The 19,104-nt window shown below is 33.2% G+C and overlaps 1 protein-coding gene across 1 annotated transcript; it reads right to left on the bottom strand.

Moving 5' to 3' along the window:
* Positions 1-5,940: 5,940 nt before the first annotated feature.
* On the bottom strand, positions 5,941-19,023 carry LOC108360414 (homeobox protein 9). Its single transcript, XM_017612675.1, has 4 exons — positions 18,904-19,023; positions 17,199-18,147; positions 12,693-12,848; positions 5,941-6,621 (listed from the first exon to the last, which is right to left on the bottom strand). Exons 2-4 carry the CDS (start codon positions 17,833-17,835, stop codon positions 6,221-6,223), a joined length of 1,194 nt encoding a protein of 397 aa, XP_017468164.1. The 5' UTR covers positions 17,836-18,147; positions 18,904-19,023; the 3' UTR covers positions 5,941-6,220.
* Positions 19,024-19,104: the final 81 nt, after the last annotated feature.

Genomic DNA, 19,104 nt, shown 5'->3' with positions numbered 1-19,104 from the left:
ACATTACATTTTTTGGTCCGTAAGGGACGGGTAGGAATTGAAAATACCTAGAGTTTATTTTAATTCTTATTTTTGATAAAATTATATGTTAAGGACTAACTTTATTAGCTTAAAAAATAAAATAGATTAAAGGGGCACTTAATTTTTTTAATAAACTTTGGAATTAACCATATCTCTAACCGCCTAAATAACGTAAGCGACATTTTTTTCAAAATTTTCGTTTAGATGCAGAAATGCATCTAGATGCTCTAGGAATATTTCTGCATAAAAAAGGAAATTTTGAAAAAAATGTCGCTTACGTTATTTTGGCGGTTAGGGCTCGATAAAGTCTTTTTTTTTAAAAATCATGCCGTGAGAGAAATGCCCATTTATACATATGCAGTTAATTATGTGTATTATGAAGTAGACTTTTATAGAAAAAATTTAAATTTTGGATAAACAAGAGGAATGTAGACAAAACTGGTCGAATTACACTGTCTGTCGTTTTGTTACTTATGAAATAATTTCCACTTTAAATAAAAAAGTACGTTTAAAACCCATTTACTTGTTATTTATTATATGGTAGGAGAGCTTCTCAACCCATATTGATGCAATTTTTTCATGTTAGGTCATTGATAAATAATAAATATCTAAATCCCGGAACTGATCACGGGATCCCGGGATTGAACCAAAGACATCCCGAAAATCCCGGGATCGCAAACATCGAAAAAATTAACATCCCTAGTGTATGTATACGCGAATACGCCGCACAGTAGCACGCCGGGCAGACGCTGCTCAGCTGTGAATTAAAACCATAGGATTTAGCTTTTTAATATTGATTAGTATAAAAAAATTTATAAAATGTTTTACTTTATATTGGCTAAAAATCCACGAACAGATGTCGCCGCTACTCATTTTACCCCGCATTGTAGATAAATGCAACTCTATGCATTGTCAAATTTCCGCCGCCGCTTAACCGCTTCGGTCAAGTTTCCGCACCGCTCGCGAAAATTTTGTAAAAAATGTGAATTCCGTATAAAATATTGCTAGAAATGTTGCGCTTTGTTAAAACGTTAATTGTTGAAAGTGTTTTCGCCCGCCTTTGTCTAAAATATTTACCCTGGCATTGTTTTTTTTGTGTTTTAACTAGAGTATCAGTGAGCTGTGTAATGATTGCATGTGAACATGGTCAAAAATTTGGGTTTAATTTTTAAACCGCGCTGGGACTATTGCCTTTTTTAGTCTTTTATAGTCTACTTTTTAAACCAGTTAACAGTTTTAAGAAATTTTTAATATATGTGACACGTAAAGTTAAAAGACACCTACGCTCAGAAAAAAAGATTTCGAGAAAAACGACTTTGAAGTTTACCAAGTTGATTTTGATGCTTCTGAACGTTTTAATGGTCGCTGATTACGAATCCGATGTTAGTTTTCCAAAATTCAAACTGGCGGATCCAATATGGCGGATGCCTTTTTAAAAATTGAACGGAATCGCTTGAAACTCGTTACTCGGGGGATTTTGGTGTCGCTTATTACGAATCCGATGTTCGTTTTTAAAAATTCGAAATGGCGGATCCAATATGGCGGAAAAAATGTAAAATTTGTTCGGATTCATGTGAAACTCAAAAATGTCGTTGACACCGAAAACGAGGTCACTTATTACGAATCCGATGTTCGAAAACCCCCGAGTAACGAGTTTCAAGCGAATTTGATTAATTTCAGTGTTGTTTGTCAGATTTGATTTTTTTGTACTTTTTTCTTGCAAAAGTACCTAACTTTGAAGTGAAATTGTGAAAAAACTAATGCAATTAGAAAGCTGCGGTTTATTGCATTGGAAAGAGCGGCCCGTTTACTATAGGAGTTGATGAAAAAGTGAAAACCGATTTTTTCTGACCCTAGTTCCCTTTTAACTTTACGTGTCACATATGTTGCTGTGTAAAATTTCAGGACGGTGGCATAAGCGGTTCCAGAGATAAGCGATATGAAAATTTCAGTTTGTACGGGAAGTGCCACGCCCCCTTTTCCAATACCTATCATTTTTCGCCGTGAGTAGGGTAATTAGAATCTATGTATCCGTGCCAAGTTTCAGTTGCCCAGGATAATTGGGTTTAGATATATATCGGTTTTCACATTTTACTATGTGTGTCAGATGCTTCCTATGTATCGGGATTAACATTATTGGATTAAAGGAAGTTGCATCCTTTAAATCGGTATATATTTCATTGAAATCGAGCGAACGATGCCCTCAAAAAAGGAGGTTAAAAATTTTATTGTGGCTTATTTATATATAGATACCTTCAATATACCGTTTTGCTAAAAGGACCTCTGGAGCCATCCAATCGATCCCCGATCAAGGTGAATTTCTCAATGGCCACTTCTTACGACAAATCCAAGAATCAGTACCAATAAAACATTTTTTCCCGGCTAACTTGTATGTGGTGGCCCACTGTGCGGCGTGCCACAAATACAAAAACTAGGATGAATGGTAAGGAGTATACTGGCATATCTAAGACAAAGGACAGGAATGCTTTCTGTAAAGGCCATCCAGATCGTTAGGGGAATCATGTTCGTCGACATAATTGATGAAAAAAAAGATTGTTTTAAATTATGTTAGGTATTGATATTTAACTAAAATTCATATCGATGAATAATAAACATTTTATTATTTCAATTATGTAACGTTTTTGGCTCTTCTGAAAAAAAAATACAATAAATAGTGTTAGTTGGGGCCTTTCTGCATCTCATCAACGATATGTATGTATATGCATACCTATTTATTAAACAATTAATTAATTTCTTTTTTTAGATTGTTTCAACTTAAACAATCGACTTTCAAAGAAAATAACTTTAGAGAAACACGTTGCTAAACAAATTTATGTACACACAAACAAAATATCGGAGTTTTTTAAATTTTTATTTTCTGCTCAATTTTATAACAAAACGTAACAGAGTTGTGGGCTGTATTTGGTAAAGGGAATATTTTCTGTTTTATGGTATGTCCATACATACAAAGTATGTTTGAATTTTTATTCTATTTGGTTCTACTATTTTTTTGCCTACTTATGTCCTGTTAAATGAAATTAGATTTTTTTGCTCTATTTCACACAAACTTACATGCCTTTTATTTACTTTACATCATGTTAAATACAGTTACTATTTTTTTAATTACATTTAAATATGCTTTTAAAATTCATTTTGTAAATATTTAAATACATTTTTCTTGAAAATTAAAAAAAAAAACAAAATGCAATTTATTACAATATTTTTGTAATTGCAATCGTTATTATACGCGTTTTTGCATTTGTGTTAATACACGAAAAATGATTATTTGGCTTGCAGATTGCGCACTCTGAGTTCATTAATGTTTATATTTGTTAATTACAAGCGATTTACGGTGAAAGTATATATTTTTTTTAATATTTTGTTTTATATTATTTGGTATTTTTTTGTGATATGATTGCTTACGAATTAATAATTTATAATGTGTATCTGTGCCACATTATTTGGTGGGGTAAAGAATAGAGGGAGATGTTTATGCACGCATACAAAAATACATACATATGTATGTATATATTTTTATTAGAGGAATTTAGTTGGATTGCACATACAGTGGTCGAAAGAATTATATTTAATCAGTTTTAACATATTGTTTTGGTTATTTTTTTTTTTTATAAAAATATAGTTCATTCTTTAACAAAGCCCGTATAAATCCAAATTTCCAACTTTGTGAAATATTAAAAAAAAATCAACAAAATTTCGTAAAAATGTCAGCTTTTCAATTAGATTTTCTAGAAAGATTCTGTTGTCCATTGAATTTTAGTATAATAAAGCATGATAAAAATATTACAAGGTACATTCATTCCCTCAATTCGTCGGCCATGATTTCTTTTCTGACGTTTGACAGCATTTTAAAATCATATAAAATTGAAAATAAAAAAAACGAAATTGTTCACAATTGTTGTTGTTTGAGGTGGAAAATGAGAATGGGTGTGTGAGTTTGAATTTTTAGTTTTTAAATTATATATTGCTGGCAAACGTCAGACTGCCTATGTCATATGTCAAAAATTGTCAAAATATGGTGCGGCTATAAATTTTTTGACCACTGTAGGTATGTGTACATGCAGTTTACACATATGTACATACATATATTTATTTCCAAACGCCACCCTACTACATTTTGTGTCAATTTTCCATTTAATATTAGGCGAATTCCGGCTAACGGTGCATAAACTTTAACACCCTCGTTTTATTAATAAACTTATATATGCACTTACACACATACATATGTACTTATGCATGTACATATGTAGGCGTGATTTAATTTGCATTTTTTTATAAATTTTTTTTTTTGTTGAAGCACACAAAAGGTGTTACCGAAATATTCTCAAGCTACTCACTTTCAAATGCAAATTTTTGGTTGTACATTTGTAAGTATGTATGGGAGGTTCCATGGGAAATTTAACCTCAGTGAAAAAGTTATTTTCTTTATAAAACTAACAAACGTGTGGATAATACATTTGTAAAAATCTTGAATCAACCAAAAAATAACAAATTAAAGCTTTAAATGCATTTTTAATGCCTTTTTGCGTTTTGATATTAAGTTCTAAGTAAATTTTTTGATTGAGTTCAAAGTAGGTTGTGTTGAATGCACTGTCAAATAATTTGCGAATCATAATTCAATTGTTTAGACTCCATTATCTATATACCCTTGTGGTCAGCTGATTAAGTTAACCTACATTTTGACCAGTTTTGGTTGTTTATTTTGTTAATTGTTAATCTAATGTTTATATTTTCTCTTTATAAAAGTCATAAATCTACATTTCAAACTTCTTACAAAAATTATAAAAATTCTACAAACTCTAACAATTACACCCAAAAATTTAAATTTTTTTGCTGACGGTGTTAAGCATTTTCTTCTATATAAAAGGCATCAGCCTAAGATAAAACGGGAGTGAATTTAACCCCAACTTGGCTGTTTTGTATTTTTTGTATAATAAAGCCCTTTTTTTTGTAGTTTTTGCTTTGTCTGTGTTCCTGGTTCTTTGTTTTATTATAAGACATCAAGTTCACATAGAAAAGTTTCCGTAAAATATATCTGCTCCAAAAGGCAGGTTCTTTTTTTGTCCCACCCGTGACAGAAGAAATTAATCAGATTTTTTCCACATAAAGTAAGCTGGAATTTTTTCGTATTTTGTAATAACGCATATAATAGGCAATTAGGTGTAGCTTTATCAAAATGTAGAATTGTTGTGTACTTTATACTTAAATTCAAACAAGAAAGAAAATTTTTTCTGTACAAATGTCCAACCCGTGACGATGGAATCGCCCATATGTATATATATACAGTGACGGGCAAAACTGTAACATGGTGTAACACTTTTTACTTCAGCCATCGCTATCTTTCCAAGTTCTAAAGACTTTCATACTTTTGTTGTATATTCTTGTTGGTACATCCCTACTNGTTAGTTGCTAAAGTGTTGTAACTCAGTGACTACATTAGTTGTGTTTGTTTACTCATTTTCAGTAAAATCCAGTAAAAGTTTTTACGAATTTTCATATTTGGCGTTTACGTACGCAAAAACTTGCAAATTAGGGGAAATTGAGAGAGTGGAAAATGACGGTTGAAGGCGCAAGTTTTTACTGGATAAATTTTTACTTGTAAGAATTTGCCAGTACAAAAAACAGCTGATCGCATATTGTTTTATTGTTGAAATTGGCAAAATAAATCTATTTAAATATAAAATATATTTAAGAATTTGCTGCGAATAAACAAGCAATTTACCAGATGTTCTTGAAACTTGCAAATTATTACTGGATTTGCGTTCTCGTACTTTTTTGCATATTTTTTCTAATTCTCAGAAATTAAGTTACTGGGGAGTTGCTGGCAAGTTACTGTATAATTTGTAAACAAACACAACTAGTGAATTCAAGTTTATAGTAAATATAAAAAAAAAATCAAAATAACTGTAAAAAAGGAAATTCTTCTTTCTCTCTAAATGGAACTCAATTTACAAATCAAAGCCGCTTTTAGAGTAAGCGGCGTACACAGTTTTCCTCATTCCTAACATCTATTAAATTCAGTGCAATTTATATTACAGAAATCATTTCTAAAACCTAGTAAATTCGGTTTATAAGTGCTCGCTAATGCGAACATGAAAATAACTATGACAATTTTCGTTAATTTCGATGCTTGCTGAATTAGCTCTTCGTATCGCATTGCCTCTTGCCTTTGACGTTTCTCTCAAATATCCTCCACATATGGCTGATTACCTGTCATGCCTGCTGTGAATTGATAGAAAGCGCCGCCATGTGTTTTGGCATACAATGCAGCGATGTTGGCTGTACTAGTAGTGTCCTCGTGGCTCGTCGCTTTAATTTGGGCAGTAATCCCCGCTGAATTCAACTGATATGTATGTCCAACACCAGTATGTCCATCACCTTCAGATATCACATCATTATTGTCACTAATGCCAACACCACCATTCTCACTTCTCCCTGTTGCTGCATTACTAGCCAAACGCTCGATATTATGGTTATTGTAAGAGATTTGTGTGTTGTTTTGGTTAGCAGCATTAATATTGTTAGATAGATTAATGTTTACATAGCTGGTATCGTAATTTATGGCTTGCCGATGTCTTTTTGCTATAATAAAAGAAGGAAGGAAGAAATGAAATGGGTTGAAGTGAAAAAAAAAATTAAATTAATATTGAGTTCAACGTAAGAAAAGAGAAGCATGGAATGTTCTCATGGATTCACGGATATGCAGGTTGAATTTTAATTTTGGTTTACTTTTGATACATGTACAGCATGACAACAAAACAACAGCAACAATAGCAAAATGCAGCGAAAACGTCAGCCAATTGGTATTTGAAGGCATGTAACATACATATGTATGTATAGTATGTGTATGAGAGCATGTTATATTTCTGAAGGATTTAAAAATAATATACACTTTATCACTCTGGTACTTGATGTCGAGAACTGCTTGCACGTACTGTTGCTATAAGAAACGAATATAAATATCTATGTACATAGGTACATACATTAGGGAGCATCACCATCCATAAAAAAATCCGTACTGTTTTTCAGAAAAATATTAAGATTTACGTGAGCTAGACCGATTTGCAAATACCACCGAAAATCGAGTTTTTATAAATACATACATACATAAAATAAGTTTAAAAAAAAAAAATCACTTCAGATGATAGAAGAGTTTAAGCTTAGATGGCCTGCATAAATATGTTTAAACATTTTATCAATGGAATAAAAATAATGAGATTTTTAGAGGTATTTTCAAATGGGTTCAGCTCACGTAAATCCTAATATTTTTCCGTTATATTTTGGCGGAAGTCTTAAAATATAATCAATTTTATAATACCGCTGGAAAAAACGCAAATTTTTTTGGTGAGGCACCCTAATGCATATATGTATGTAAAAGAACTTAAATGCAGATATTCACTTTTCGGCATATGCAGAGGTGAAGTGAAAAGAAAAAAATCACTAAGTAATTTACTATTTGTTATTATTATTATTTTACAATTCATTAACTGAACTGTATTTTTTACACGTGTTTTTCAGAAAAATCGATAATATCCATGTGTTGTATTCTCACGCAATTATCCCAGCGTTTTGGACAGTTGAAGTGCAAACATCTGCTGCATATGGATGCCCAAATATGTTTGTGTGTACTCACCATGTGTGGCTTACATATAGTACAGTTTTAACATATACATGCAACTGTTAAGTGCAATGCACACACCCTTAAAAAATTTTCTAATTCTGGCTCACATGAGAGTAGGTCAATAGGAAGGTGATATTTTGTATGAAGCAGAATAATTTCCTTTAAGCCAAAAGTTGTAGTTTTTTCTCCAAATCATTGTTAAAACGGTTGGTTTTCAAGGTAATCGGTGTAGATTATGCTAGGTGCATTCCAAAAAAGTTTTGTCACAATCCTGATGACGAACAGATCCACCTTGACCTTCTTTGACGCCTATTCACGCGAAAAAAACCATTATTGCCATTGCTGCTTGGTTTCCGTTGTGCTGTTCCCCAATTCATTACGGAAACTCAACTGGTAATAGTTTCGGCTACGAGGTCTGACCGGAGACTTAATTCTGCTACCACGCGGAACAGGAGCCCCCACTGTGAATTAAAGTTTACGCTAGCCGGTTCATGGGTACGGCCCCTTGGGGAGTATCGTGGTGGTTGTGGTTTAATACCCAAATGCGGGTAGAGTTGACATTTGTAGGCTCGATGTGAAGTTGAGTAGCAACCGGGTGCCGGACCTATAGCACGGCAGAGGTTTAGATGGGGCTCGAACCTTACCAAGGTACTAAGTGTTTCCATTCCGCACTGCCAATTGGTACCGAGATGCTTGCATTTCGGGGCGCTGATCTTTGCATTGATTTGATTCGCAGTGCTTTTGAGCGCCGTGGAGTTAGGCCAGTCTCGGCACGTATCCCCGGAAAATATCACCACACGTTGTTCCCAATCCATGTTTCATTTACGGTCATAAATGGCGAAAGAACTTGATCAAATCGAATATCGTATGAAGTTGCCATCCCATTGCATTTGTGATTAATTGTGAGCCAAAGGCAGCCCTAATCCTTCCAATAGGCTACTCATACCAAAATGCATAGCAATAATCGAGTAATTTTTTTTAGAAAGCGATTTAACCGAATCGAATTTCCTGTTTTGATTCATCGAATTATAATATTGAAACATTGCTGCCACTCACAACATTTTCTTCATAGAAAAATGCGTACTACATCTCGCTTCAAAGTTTTAGCGAAATGGCAACTTTGCTTGTGAGTAAAAGAACCCTGCCATATCTCAAAGTAACATCACTGATTTCAACAAAGAGGCACATAACTGTCTTTGTAAATTCGGAAAATTAAACGTTCGTGTTAAAAATGGCTCATGTAGAAAGGGAATTTTTGAAATTTTACACAAAAATTTATGATAGTAATTTTATGGAATGCAGACTTTGTAATAAAATACTAAAATACTCGAATAATAGCAGCAAAATGATTTGAAAAAAAATTAGTTCATTATTTAAAACAAGATTAATAGAAAATGCTGATTAATTGATTGATATCTTGTAATTATAATGCAACACAATTTATCTAAAACATCGCAATATGAATATCCCATGAAAGGTATTGTTAAGAACTTTGGTCAGAAAATATTTTCCATCAGGGTTGCCACGTTTCTATATAATAAAAATTTTTATTTTCTTAATTTCAATCAATTTTTTTTATGTATACACAGTACACATACGATCAAAAGATATGTACCATCCATTCCAGAGTATTTCGCAATTGGATTGCCAAATAAATTTTTGTTTAATAGATATCGAAATCCTATTTCTTTTTGTTTATTTCCAAAATATTTTTTTAAAGCTATCCAAATCATGAAAAGTTTAAAAGTATATGCACTCCGGGCATAGCTCGGTCAACCTGGTACTATGTTTTGAGTAAAGCCGTTGATGTCACTATTTTGCAATCATGTAACTCTTTGATTATGGCCCTTTGCGCGCACTACCGAATGATATCTGATTATTAGATTTACTTACCGTAGTTTCAAAAATAGTTCATCACACACCGAATCATTTTTTTTACACTAAATCGGCGCTAATGATCAGCTTAGCCTCTGTATGAAAACAATAACTTTTTAAGCGCGTTCCAGTAGTTTGCCTATTCTAAGCTAGTTTTGAATTAACTAATCGAATCTATTGCAGGGCATAACATTCATCTATTGCAAGGTGGCTCGTGACTTATCACCCTGCAACTTTGCCCTTCCTCGTAGCCCACTTTCACAATTGCAGCTTACTATTGATTAACTTTTTCACTAAAGCATTGTATACAGCACGAACTCAACTTATCTAACCTCAATATAAAATGCATATACTATAGACGTGGAAAAGAGGGGGCGAGAGGGGAAAGAAAATCTAACGATAGCAACTTTTCTGTGACAATGATTATTTTACACCTCAGTGTAAGTGTCAGCTATTGTGTGGATAAACATACATACATACTTATGTACACAAGTGTATACATATGTACATATGTATGCACATTTACAGTGCATATGCAAGTCAACTTAATAATCCATAATCGTAAGCGTTTAAAAGTACTTTTTCTAAGCAATTATTGCTGCACAGCATAGTCGCTCAATCGATATGTTAGTCACTTGTAGCCGCCAGGTAGTTAAAAGCTCAATGTGTTTCTTGTATGGAAACACATTTGATTCGTTTAAAATTATAAAGAGAAAGCGCAAATCAAATTTATAATAACTGGCTGTAAAAAATTGTATTTGGTATATTTTCAACATACAACAAATATAAATAATTTTCACTAATATATTTTATTTGCAATTTCGTACAATATTTTTAATATTCGTTTATTTTTAGTTTTGGTTTTAGGTTGGTTAAAAATATTGCTCTTCATTTTTAAATCATTAGACAATGATTCGAATTACTATATAAAAATATTAGAAAAGTGATTGGTTGTAGGTATAGATACATCTTTTGCGCCAATATATCTACATACGTATCTACATACTTATGTATATATTTGAGTTTTTTGCTTAGTTTCCCCATATTTTGCAACATATTGCTCGCCTAAGGATAATATATTTATTGCTTCTTCTGCGTACAAACATACATTCGAATCCACTGCTTACAAAACGCACCGAACAATTATGCCAAGGTAGACTGACATAAAATTTACGCACGCAGTTGCTTTTCTTTTGGCGCAAAAAAAAAATAACATTTTTTCATGTTAAGTAATTAGCTGTGCAACATTTTAGGTACATGTTTGTATATTTATGTGCATATGTACTAGATGTATGTATGTACATTCATATATGCTACGAAATGTGCTGTAAACGCACAATTACGGCAAATGAAATGAATTTGGATTACATACATATGTATAAGCATACATACATATGTACATATTTATATATGTAAATTAGGACGGATAAATTTGTATGGGAGATTTTTTGACTATAGGCATAGCATAGGAGAATTCTACGTTTAATTCTAAGAATATTTGCCGAAGAACCCATGGGCCTAAAATCAATTTGGAGTTTGCCAAATTGCGAAAATATGTTTCTTTTACTTAGCATTTTGATGTAAATAGTGCCGTAAGAAAAAATACAATTCATGTACACATTTCCATTTAAATTCAAATATTTTTTTAAATCACAAGTCAGTCACAAAATTGAGTATCTGGTGATTTTGTTAAATATTCATATAGTTTTAATGTTAAACATTTTTTGTTAATGTTTTATTCAAATATGGCTGGTTTCAAACTTTGTACGAAAATTAAAATTCTGCAAAACTTCATCAAAAATTGCGAACTTTTTAGTAAGAACTAAAAAAAAAATTCGAGTATGCAGTTTTATAGCACATTCAATTTTAGTACAATAATGAGTAGTTGCTTTCAAATTCGCGTTGATTTTTAATTTTAATTTTTTTTGTTTTTGCCGACTGTGCTCAGCATTTGCTTTTTTATTTGGAGAAAATGCATAAAGCCGTAAAAATCAGTGCGAATTTTAAGGAAATTAAAATTTGCCGATTATTATAGTAAAATTGAATGGGCTATAAGACTGCATACACAAAATTTGTTAGAAAATCTTAATAACAAGTGTGCAGATAAAATTTGCAGAATTCTTGGTTAGAATTACACGTAAAGCTATGCTATACGCCTATAGTCGAAAAAAATTTGCCCGCCCTAATGTACATACATATGTATGTATGTATGTATGCATGTAAATATTTTGCGTTTTAATTTCACAAGTCACTGCACTCAATTTGCCTTAAATACTGTATATGTATGTATGTATAAGCGATATACGGCCAAGAAATTTAAATGTGCAATTAAATTAAATAAACGAATATACATATTTAAGTATGTACATTTGTAGGCATATATAAATTTCACACTAAAAGCCATATGTTTTCGTTTCTGTTACCAAGTATGCATGTATGTAAGTAACTGTGTTAATATTGCATTTGAGGTGACATGGTTATATTTTATCAATATTTTTTTTTAATATTTATAAATTAAGAATTAAAAAAAAAAATAATATAAAAAATTTAATACATTTATGCTAAGAGAAGGTACTCAAAGTTGCTTTAATTGCTTTAATATTGCATACAAAATGCATTAAGTAAAAATGTAATAATTCCGCGTAAATATAAAAATAATTCATTGGCGAAGTTCGCTTCAACTGCGAAAATACGCGAAAAGTCTCGAAACTTTGATCGAAGCATGAAAACATCTATGAAAAATAATTTCGAAATTTTCGAATTTTTCGAGTTTAAGTAAACTGCCAAATTCTAAACGTAAAAAAAACATCGAAATTCGAAAAAATAGTCAGTACGTAATTCGCTAGAAACTTAAATTTATGAAACTTTTTTCTGGCCTTGACCTAATGCATTTAAATTTCGCTTTCGCTTAGCGAAACTTGCTTTGTTTTTTTTTTTTGGTTTTTACTTTTTTCTCTAGCTTCTGTTTTAATTTAAATCATGTGCGACAACAAGCAGCGACTAACATCCCGATTGGCGCGATGCAAGTGACCTTGATAATTATGTTGTTGCTGATATACAACTACTGGAGGTGATTGTGCAGTATTTATTACTTGCTGTTGTTGCTGTTGCTCAGCGTGCTGTTGTTGTTGTTGTTGTGTGATAAAGTGTATATTACTTGTCGCATTGTGGATTGTTTGATTGGTGAGATTTGCAGCGCCCATATTGACATCTACCTGTGGTTGCTGCTGTTGCTGTTGTAGTTGTTGTGTGTCCTCGGTGTCCATAAGACACGATTGTGTGCCAATCTGTGTAGAGGGGAGTGAGAAGAAATCTGAAAAAGGAATAGAATACAAGGTGATGAAACACACAGTTAATGTAACAGTATAAACAATTGATTTACTTACTAAGTACGAATTTGTGTAAAGTAAAAAAATTTTATCTACGCAACATAGCTTAACATAACATAACATAACACAACATAACATAACATAACAGCATAGCCAAAACTAAGATACCATAACATAACATATCAAACATAACATAACATAACAAAGCATAGCAAGACATACCAAAACATTACATAACATATCTAATGGAATTCTCAGCGATGACAGTTTTGTAAAAAAAAATTTTAGAGATAAAAATATAATTATTTTTTAAAGAAAATCTGAAGCACCTATTCACAGTCTGATAATTATGTAAAGCAACCTGATGTAAAGATTCCCAGTTTGTACAACTTGGAGATATTACTTTTGTTTTGTATTTCTAGTGCAATTCAAATACATACAAATAAAATCGCTCATACACCTCTACGACCGCTCAGCGCACACCACTTTACGCTGCGCTGCTGCCGTCTAGCGTTGACTCACTGTGAACGACATCATCGCTAGCTGCATGACCTAAATGTGTAAAAATAATTGTGCTGTAAAAGCAAAAGCAAAAAAAGAAGAAATGGAAAACAAAGCTGCTTAACAGCTTTTTTGCAAATAAAAATTATCAGGTTTTGTTTACGTCAACTTTGACGTCGACGCCAATGTTTGGCTGCGACAATGCAGCGCACATTTACTTTACCAAATACCGATTGTATTAAGAATGTGCGTCACATGTTTAATTAACGACTGACCAGATGAGGTAGGCAAACACAGACATGAGCACAAAAATACAGAAAAGTGCAGTAAAACTTTGAAAAAAAATATATAAAATTCAAATTTATCAAACATCAGTGCCAGCAGAAGGGGGCATCCAAATGGCATGCGCTTTGTCAATTTGCAATGCGACAGGCGATGGATAAATTGCGAGCGAGGCGAGTAAGTAGCTATGGCAAGTTCTAATTATGACAATACTACAGTAAATGCTATTGATTGTGAGATCAAGGGCGCTGCAATCATTATTAAAATTTTAATTTTATAAAACAACTAAACAGAAAAATGCTATTCAAATAAAGTAAAGCATTTTACGCTCTTCTACAACTTGTCTTTTATGTGTTTGCAGAGTAATAAATAAATCAACAGCTTGGCGGTAACTTTATCAGTTAATCAAAGCAAAATATGTTTTGCCTTCAGACTTTTGTTTTTTTTTGCTTTTCAGAAAGTTTCTTGCGCTTGTTAGGCATTCCTAGTGCGTTTTTATAACTTTATGACTACGCCGAAGCAAAAAAAAAACGTCTTCTCCACCTGGAAGGTATTGAGACTAAATTAAGTTATGAAGATAAGTAAGAGAACTTCAAACACTCAAAAAAGTATTTCTTGATAAGTTGAAATATCTAAATATAATAAAGCAAAAAAGTGTTCTTTATAACTATTAAGAGGGTCACTGAAAAAGTTCTTAAAAAAATAAAAAATAAAAAAAATTTAATTTTGTGGTCCGTCTGATGAGAATTGAACCCGGACAGTCTTGACAGCAACCGCTTGAACGAAGCATCTTTGCACACTCAGCTACCTACAGCCATGCATGTAAATGTGCTTTCAAATGTTCAGTTTGAAGCAACACCACATTTCGCTGTGTTGATGTCATCATTACGCCTAGAAAACCGCCTCATGTAAATGCAGCTTTATTCTCGATGTACGTAAACAAAGAGAACCATTAGGATGATTGTACAGCGGATGATCCATTAATTCGATGTTTCGAATGCTTAAAAAATCATTTGTTTTACTAAATAGATGGGTGAAAACTCGCATTGGCTTGATGAAAGACCGTTTGTTGTGTTTCATTATTTCTTTCTTCAAGACTGTTTCCAAACAAATAAATGTTCACTACTCAGAATTAACTGTTCTACGTATTGGAAAAGCTTCTCGATGTTCCTTGGCGGGCGAAGTACGACCACACTTGAATGCACCATACCAATATTACACACTGGCCCTTTATTGAAAGGCGAAATAAGTTGCATTGCTCTTGTATTTGGTTAAAAGTTGTTGACAATCATCCAACGAAACCCTTTTCTTTAATATTCATTTTTTGTGTACCTGACACTTTTAAGTACCTTTAAACAACACAAAGAGTGCTCGTACTGTAAAACGTTCAGATCAATGCTCAAAAAATGTGGTGCGAATTCTATAGACTTATTAGTGATCCTCGTACTGTGTCACAGAACATTCTTATCTGTTTCAATAGCGTGTAGTGTCGTGCCTCCCCTATCAGTTAAAGCATTGTTTTTGAGTGACAACCGAGTTATCGTGCATCTATGTGTGATTGTTCACATATTATATATAAAATATTTTAAGTTTCAATTAAGAATCTTTATATGCAGTTTCATACTCGACGGCCGCTATGGTGTATTGGCAGAGCTGGGTAAATTCAATTACTTTACAATTACATCGCTCAGTAATTGTAATAAGGAATCAATTCCTTCAGTTCACAGCAAATTAATTGATGACGTTCACAATTCCCTAGAAGTAATTTCAAATGTAATTGTTTCTTTTTTTTGTTTTGAATTCCATTGCAAGGAATTTCATATTGTAATTGGAATAAATTACGTGCTATTAATGTATTTTTTTCCCCCAATTCCTTTGAAAGGAATTGAAAATGTAATTGGTTTTTTTTCAACTCAGTTCAAAGGAATTAAAAAAAATAGATTTCCGATTCCATTTCTCAAAGTAATTTAAAAGGTAGTCGAAAAATGTATTTACAATTTTTTTTACTGTTGATGTGCAATAGCTTTGTCAAATTTCTTGGTTGCTAACTGCTTTGAATAAATAACTTATACCTAAGTAGTTTACTAATTGAACCTTAAGAAAGCTGAATAACTTAAAACTTCCGTATCGTATCGCGAATGCGCATAACTCGCCCGAATACTTTCATGCTCGCCTTTCGGTGAAGAACAGACCGGACTGTTGCTGCCTCGGGCACTGCTGTTCTCTTGGACGAATTCCTGCGTATCTATAAAAATGCACTGGCTTAGTTAAATTTGCAAAAAGGTGGCAACCCTCTTCGAAAATATTTTCGACTGTAAGCCTTCTTAAAACTCTAGTTTCAACATCCACACTGCAATATTTTATCAATTTAACTGAGTTAAAATTTTCAATAGGTGACAACACTCCTCAACAATATCCCCAATGGTTATCTTTATTAAACTTCTTTAATTTAATACCCACATTGCTATATTTTATTAATTTTATCAATCTAATTGAGTTTAAAATTTTAAAACAGGTGGCAACCCGCCAAATTTTTGTACAATAAATCTTGGTATTATGCCGAACAATTAAAAAAAAATATTAAAATCTGTTCAGCCGATCTCGAGTTTTGAGGTCTCGTACAAACGAACACAACATTTTTATATATACTATATGTCGTATGTATGTGCATGTACATAGATGTAGATAGAAGATGTTCAATGTATCGATTTTTTTTATTTTTTTTTATTACAAAAAAAATATCCACATTTAACATTCGTGAATGAACTTTCAGTTTCTCAATTAATTTTTTATTTCCAGGTAATGGAAATGTTGGAAATAGAAGAAAATATATTTCGTTTTCAATTCCTTTGAAAGGAGTTAAAAAAAATTTACATTTGAAATTACTTCTAAAATATTGAAAAACTAATCAATTCCTTTGCTGTGGACTGAAGGAATTGGTTCACAATTACAATTCCCTGTAATTTGTAATTGAGAGTAATTTAATTTCTAAAGGAATCAAGAAAAAATGCTCGTTTATGTACTTAATTTGCAACAGCAAAGTAATTCAATGTAAGTAATTAATATTGGGTTTAATTTTTTTAATAATATTTCTAACTAAAAATTAAATAATAATTATTTTCGTTGAGCGAAATAATAAAAATCATAAAATAATCATGAAATGCTGATGACTTAAAATAAATTGTTTTATTTATTATGATGATTACCTACGGTCCTTGATTTTCGTAAAAACCTATGTATGAATTGCATACATTTGTTCTAAATGCAGTTTACGCGCTTGACCTTCAAATTTATAGTAAAAATAAATGTTTCATTTAACTCACGTAGCGCAAAGAAAACACGGAAAAACACACACAACACATGGAACGCTAATATAAACACACGCTATATGTAGTAATGAAATAAAAAATGCAACAACAAATGTTCCAACAGTTGCACACAACACGCAAAATACGAAAGAAAAACAAAATAAAACAAAGAAAGTCATAAACAAAATAAAAATTAACAAAGAAAAACACACACAAAAACAAGAATAAGGTGAATGAAATTACCATTACAGTACTGTGCGGCAGCGTAGTCGTCATCAAAGCGGCAACGCTTGGCGGCAGCGGCGACGCACACATCAAGACCGTCGGCACCCACGCCACTGTCACAGCCGTTGAGCAAGGCGCAGTTGGCATAGTCATCATCGCTCGCAAAGTAGCGCTTCTTGCAGCGTTGTGTGCCAAATGTCGCGGCGGCGGCGGCGGCGGCGGCGGCGGTAGGAGAGCCAGCGTCAACGCTGATTGCACTGACGTTCATGCTACTGCTGTGGTTGTTGTTGTGGTGCATCAACGGCATGCCATTGACATTATTTGCATTTGGCACACATCTGTTGTTATTATTGTTATTGTTGTTGTTGTTGTTGTTGTTAAGGTTAACATTCGTATTATTAATGTTGTCGTTGTTGTTGTTGGTGTGACTGTTGTCGTCAGCCGACTCATGCGCTGCATTTACATAGGAAAATCCATAATAGCCATTCGAGGAGATGTGCGACACGGCCGCTATTCCGGTTGCGTTGTTTAACCGATGCTGCTGCACCATACGCGTATTGAACATATCCACGTGACGTGAGTCAAGCGCAAAGCCATCGCTGCCAAGAACAGCACCACCACCATGTGCCCAACACTCAAAGTTCGTCAGCACCATTTTAGCGATTTTCCCACAATGTGTGCTGCTTTAATATTCTCGTAGATATGTATGCACGTATGTATGTGTACAAAAATCAGCTAAATATTACGAATCGACGCAGCTGCAGCACAACGAAGTGGTGGAAAATTTCCAAAAAATTAGTGAGACTTCCTCTTCCCACCGAAACCGCTTTGCTTTGTGTGGTGCTCTACTGTACCGCACGTTTGCTCGGTTGCCCGATAGCTTGGAGGTTCCAACGTGTGGTGTGGTAGAGTATGTATGTAAAAGTACTAACAGCGCGCGCTTTGTTGGTCGTTGACAAGTCGAAAGCTATAAAAAAAATAGGAGCACATAAGAAATCGTGTTCTTAGTACTAGTAAAAGTAGAATTAAAAAAAGTAAGAAAATAAAACAAAGAAAAGGTAAATGTGCGCACACAAAGCGCCAATTAATTCACTTATTATTGGACGTTGACTTCTTACTTATTGTCTTTGTTTTGTTTTGTTTTGTTTGTTTTTCACAATATTAATGTTGTTGTTGTTACATCTACTTGGCTACTTTTGCAATTAATTAAAGTCAACGCCGCTGTCTGTCGCTTGCATCGATATATAGCGTACATAAAAACGCGCTGATGAACGCACGTTAAACCGCCCCCAACCGCTGCAGCCTTCTCCACCGTTGTACTCACACACACTCATTGCACGCTATCGACTTTTGGCGTATTTCGTCCAGCCCCCCGATTCCTCCAATTTTTCAGTTACATACATTCTTAAATGATTTCATAACTCAAAAAAGAACAAAAAACCACGTTGATGCTGATGGCAGCCGTTAAAAATAAATATCAATACGAAATAGCCGCTAGCCGCATAAGCACAATACCAGTTGGAGCAGAAAAAAAAATTAAAGAAAAAATCCATTTATTTACTTTTTTGCCGACTGCTTTTGTAAACGTCTTCTTAACACACGGCATGCACAAACACACTTATGTACATAGACACAAAAATAAACGAATACAAATGCGACTGCAGGAAGCGGCCGGCAAATCAATCCGCTTGTTGTTGTTGTAGGCTCCCCACGTTTCTCTTACCTTTTCAACGTTTTTTTTTCTGTTGTGTTTTTGCTCTGCTTCGAATTATATATACGTTTTCAAAACGCGCCTTTTAACTGTTGAGAAAAACAACCACTCGCGACGACTTTCAAAATTTGACTGATTTGCTTTGGCTTGCTTTGGCTCCTCCAATCAGAGAACGTTTAAAACAGAGAAGCAGCAGAGAACGTTTAAAACAGA

Source organism: Rhagoletis zephyria, unplaced genomic scaffold (assembly GCF_001687245.7).
Source record: "Rhagoletis zephyria isolate East Lansing unplaced genomic scaffold, Rhagoletis_zephyria_1.1 Rzeph_scaffold_00567, whole genome shotgun sequence".
Classification (NCBI taxonomy): domain Eukaryota; kingdom Metazoa; phylum Arthropoda; class Insecta; order Diptera; family Tephritidae; genus Rhagoletis; species Rhagoletis zephyria.
The sequence above is the reverse complement of the archived record's forward strand: the minus strand, read 5'-3'. Positions and strand labels throughout refer to the sequence as shown.

What these genes read in the sequence shown, in the direction of transcription:
- LOC108360414 (XM_017612675.1), bottom strand. Translation starts at nt 17,835, where the DNA reads ATGGTGCTGACGAACTTTGAGTGTTGGGCACATGGTGGTGGTGCTGTT. An exon ending in TGCCGCACAGTACTGTAATG is followed by an intron (nt 12,849 to 17,198) that starts GTAATTTCATTC and finishes TTCCTTTTTCAG; the next exon opens with ATTTCTTCTCACTCCCCTCT. An exon ending in AACAATCCACAATGCGACAA is followed by an intron (nt 6,622 to 12,692) that starts GTAATATACACT and finishes CTTTTATTATAG; the next exon opens with CAAAAAGACATCGGCAAGCC.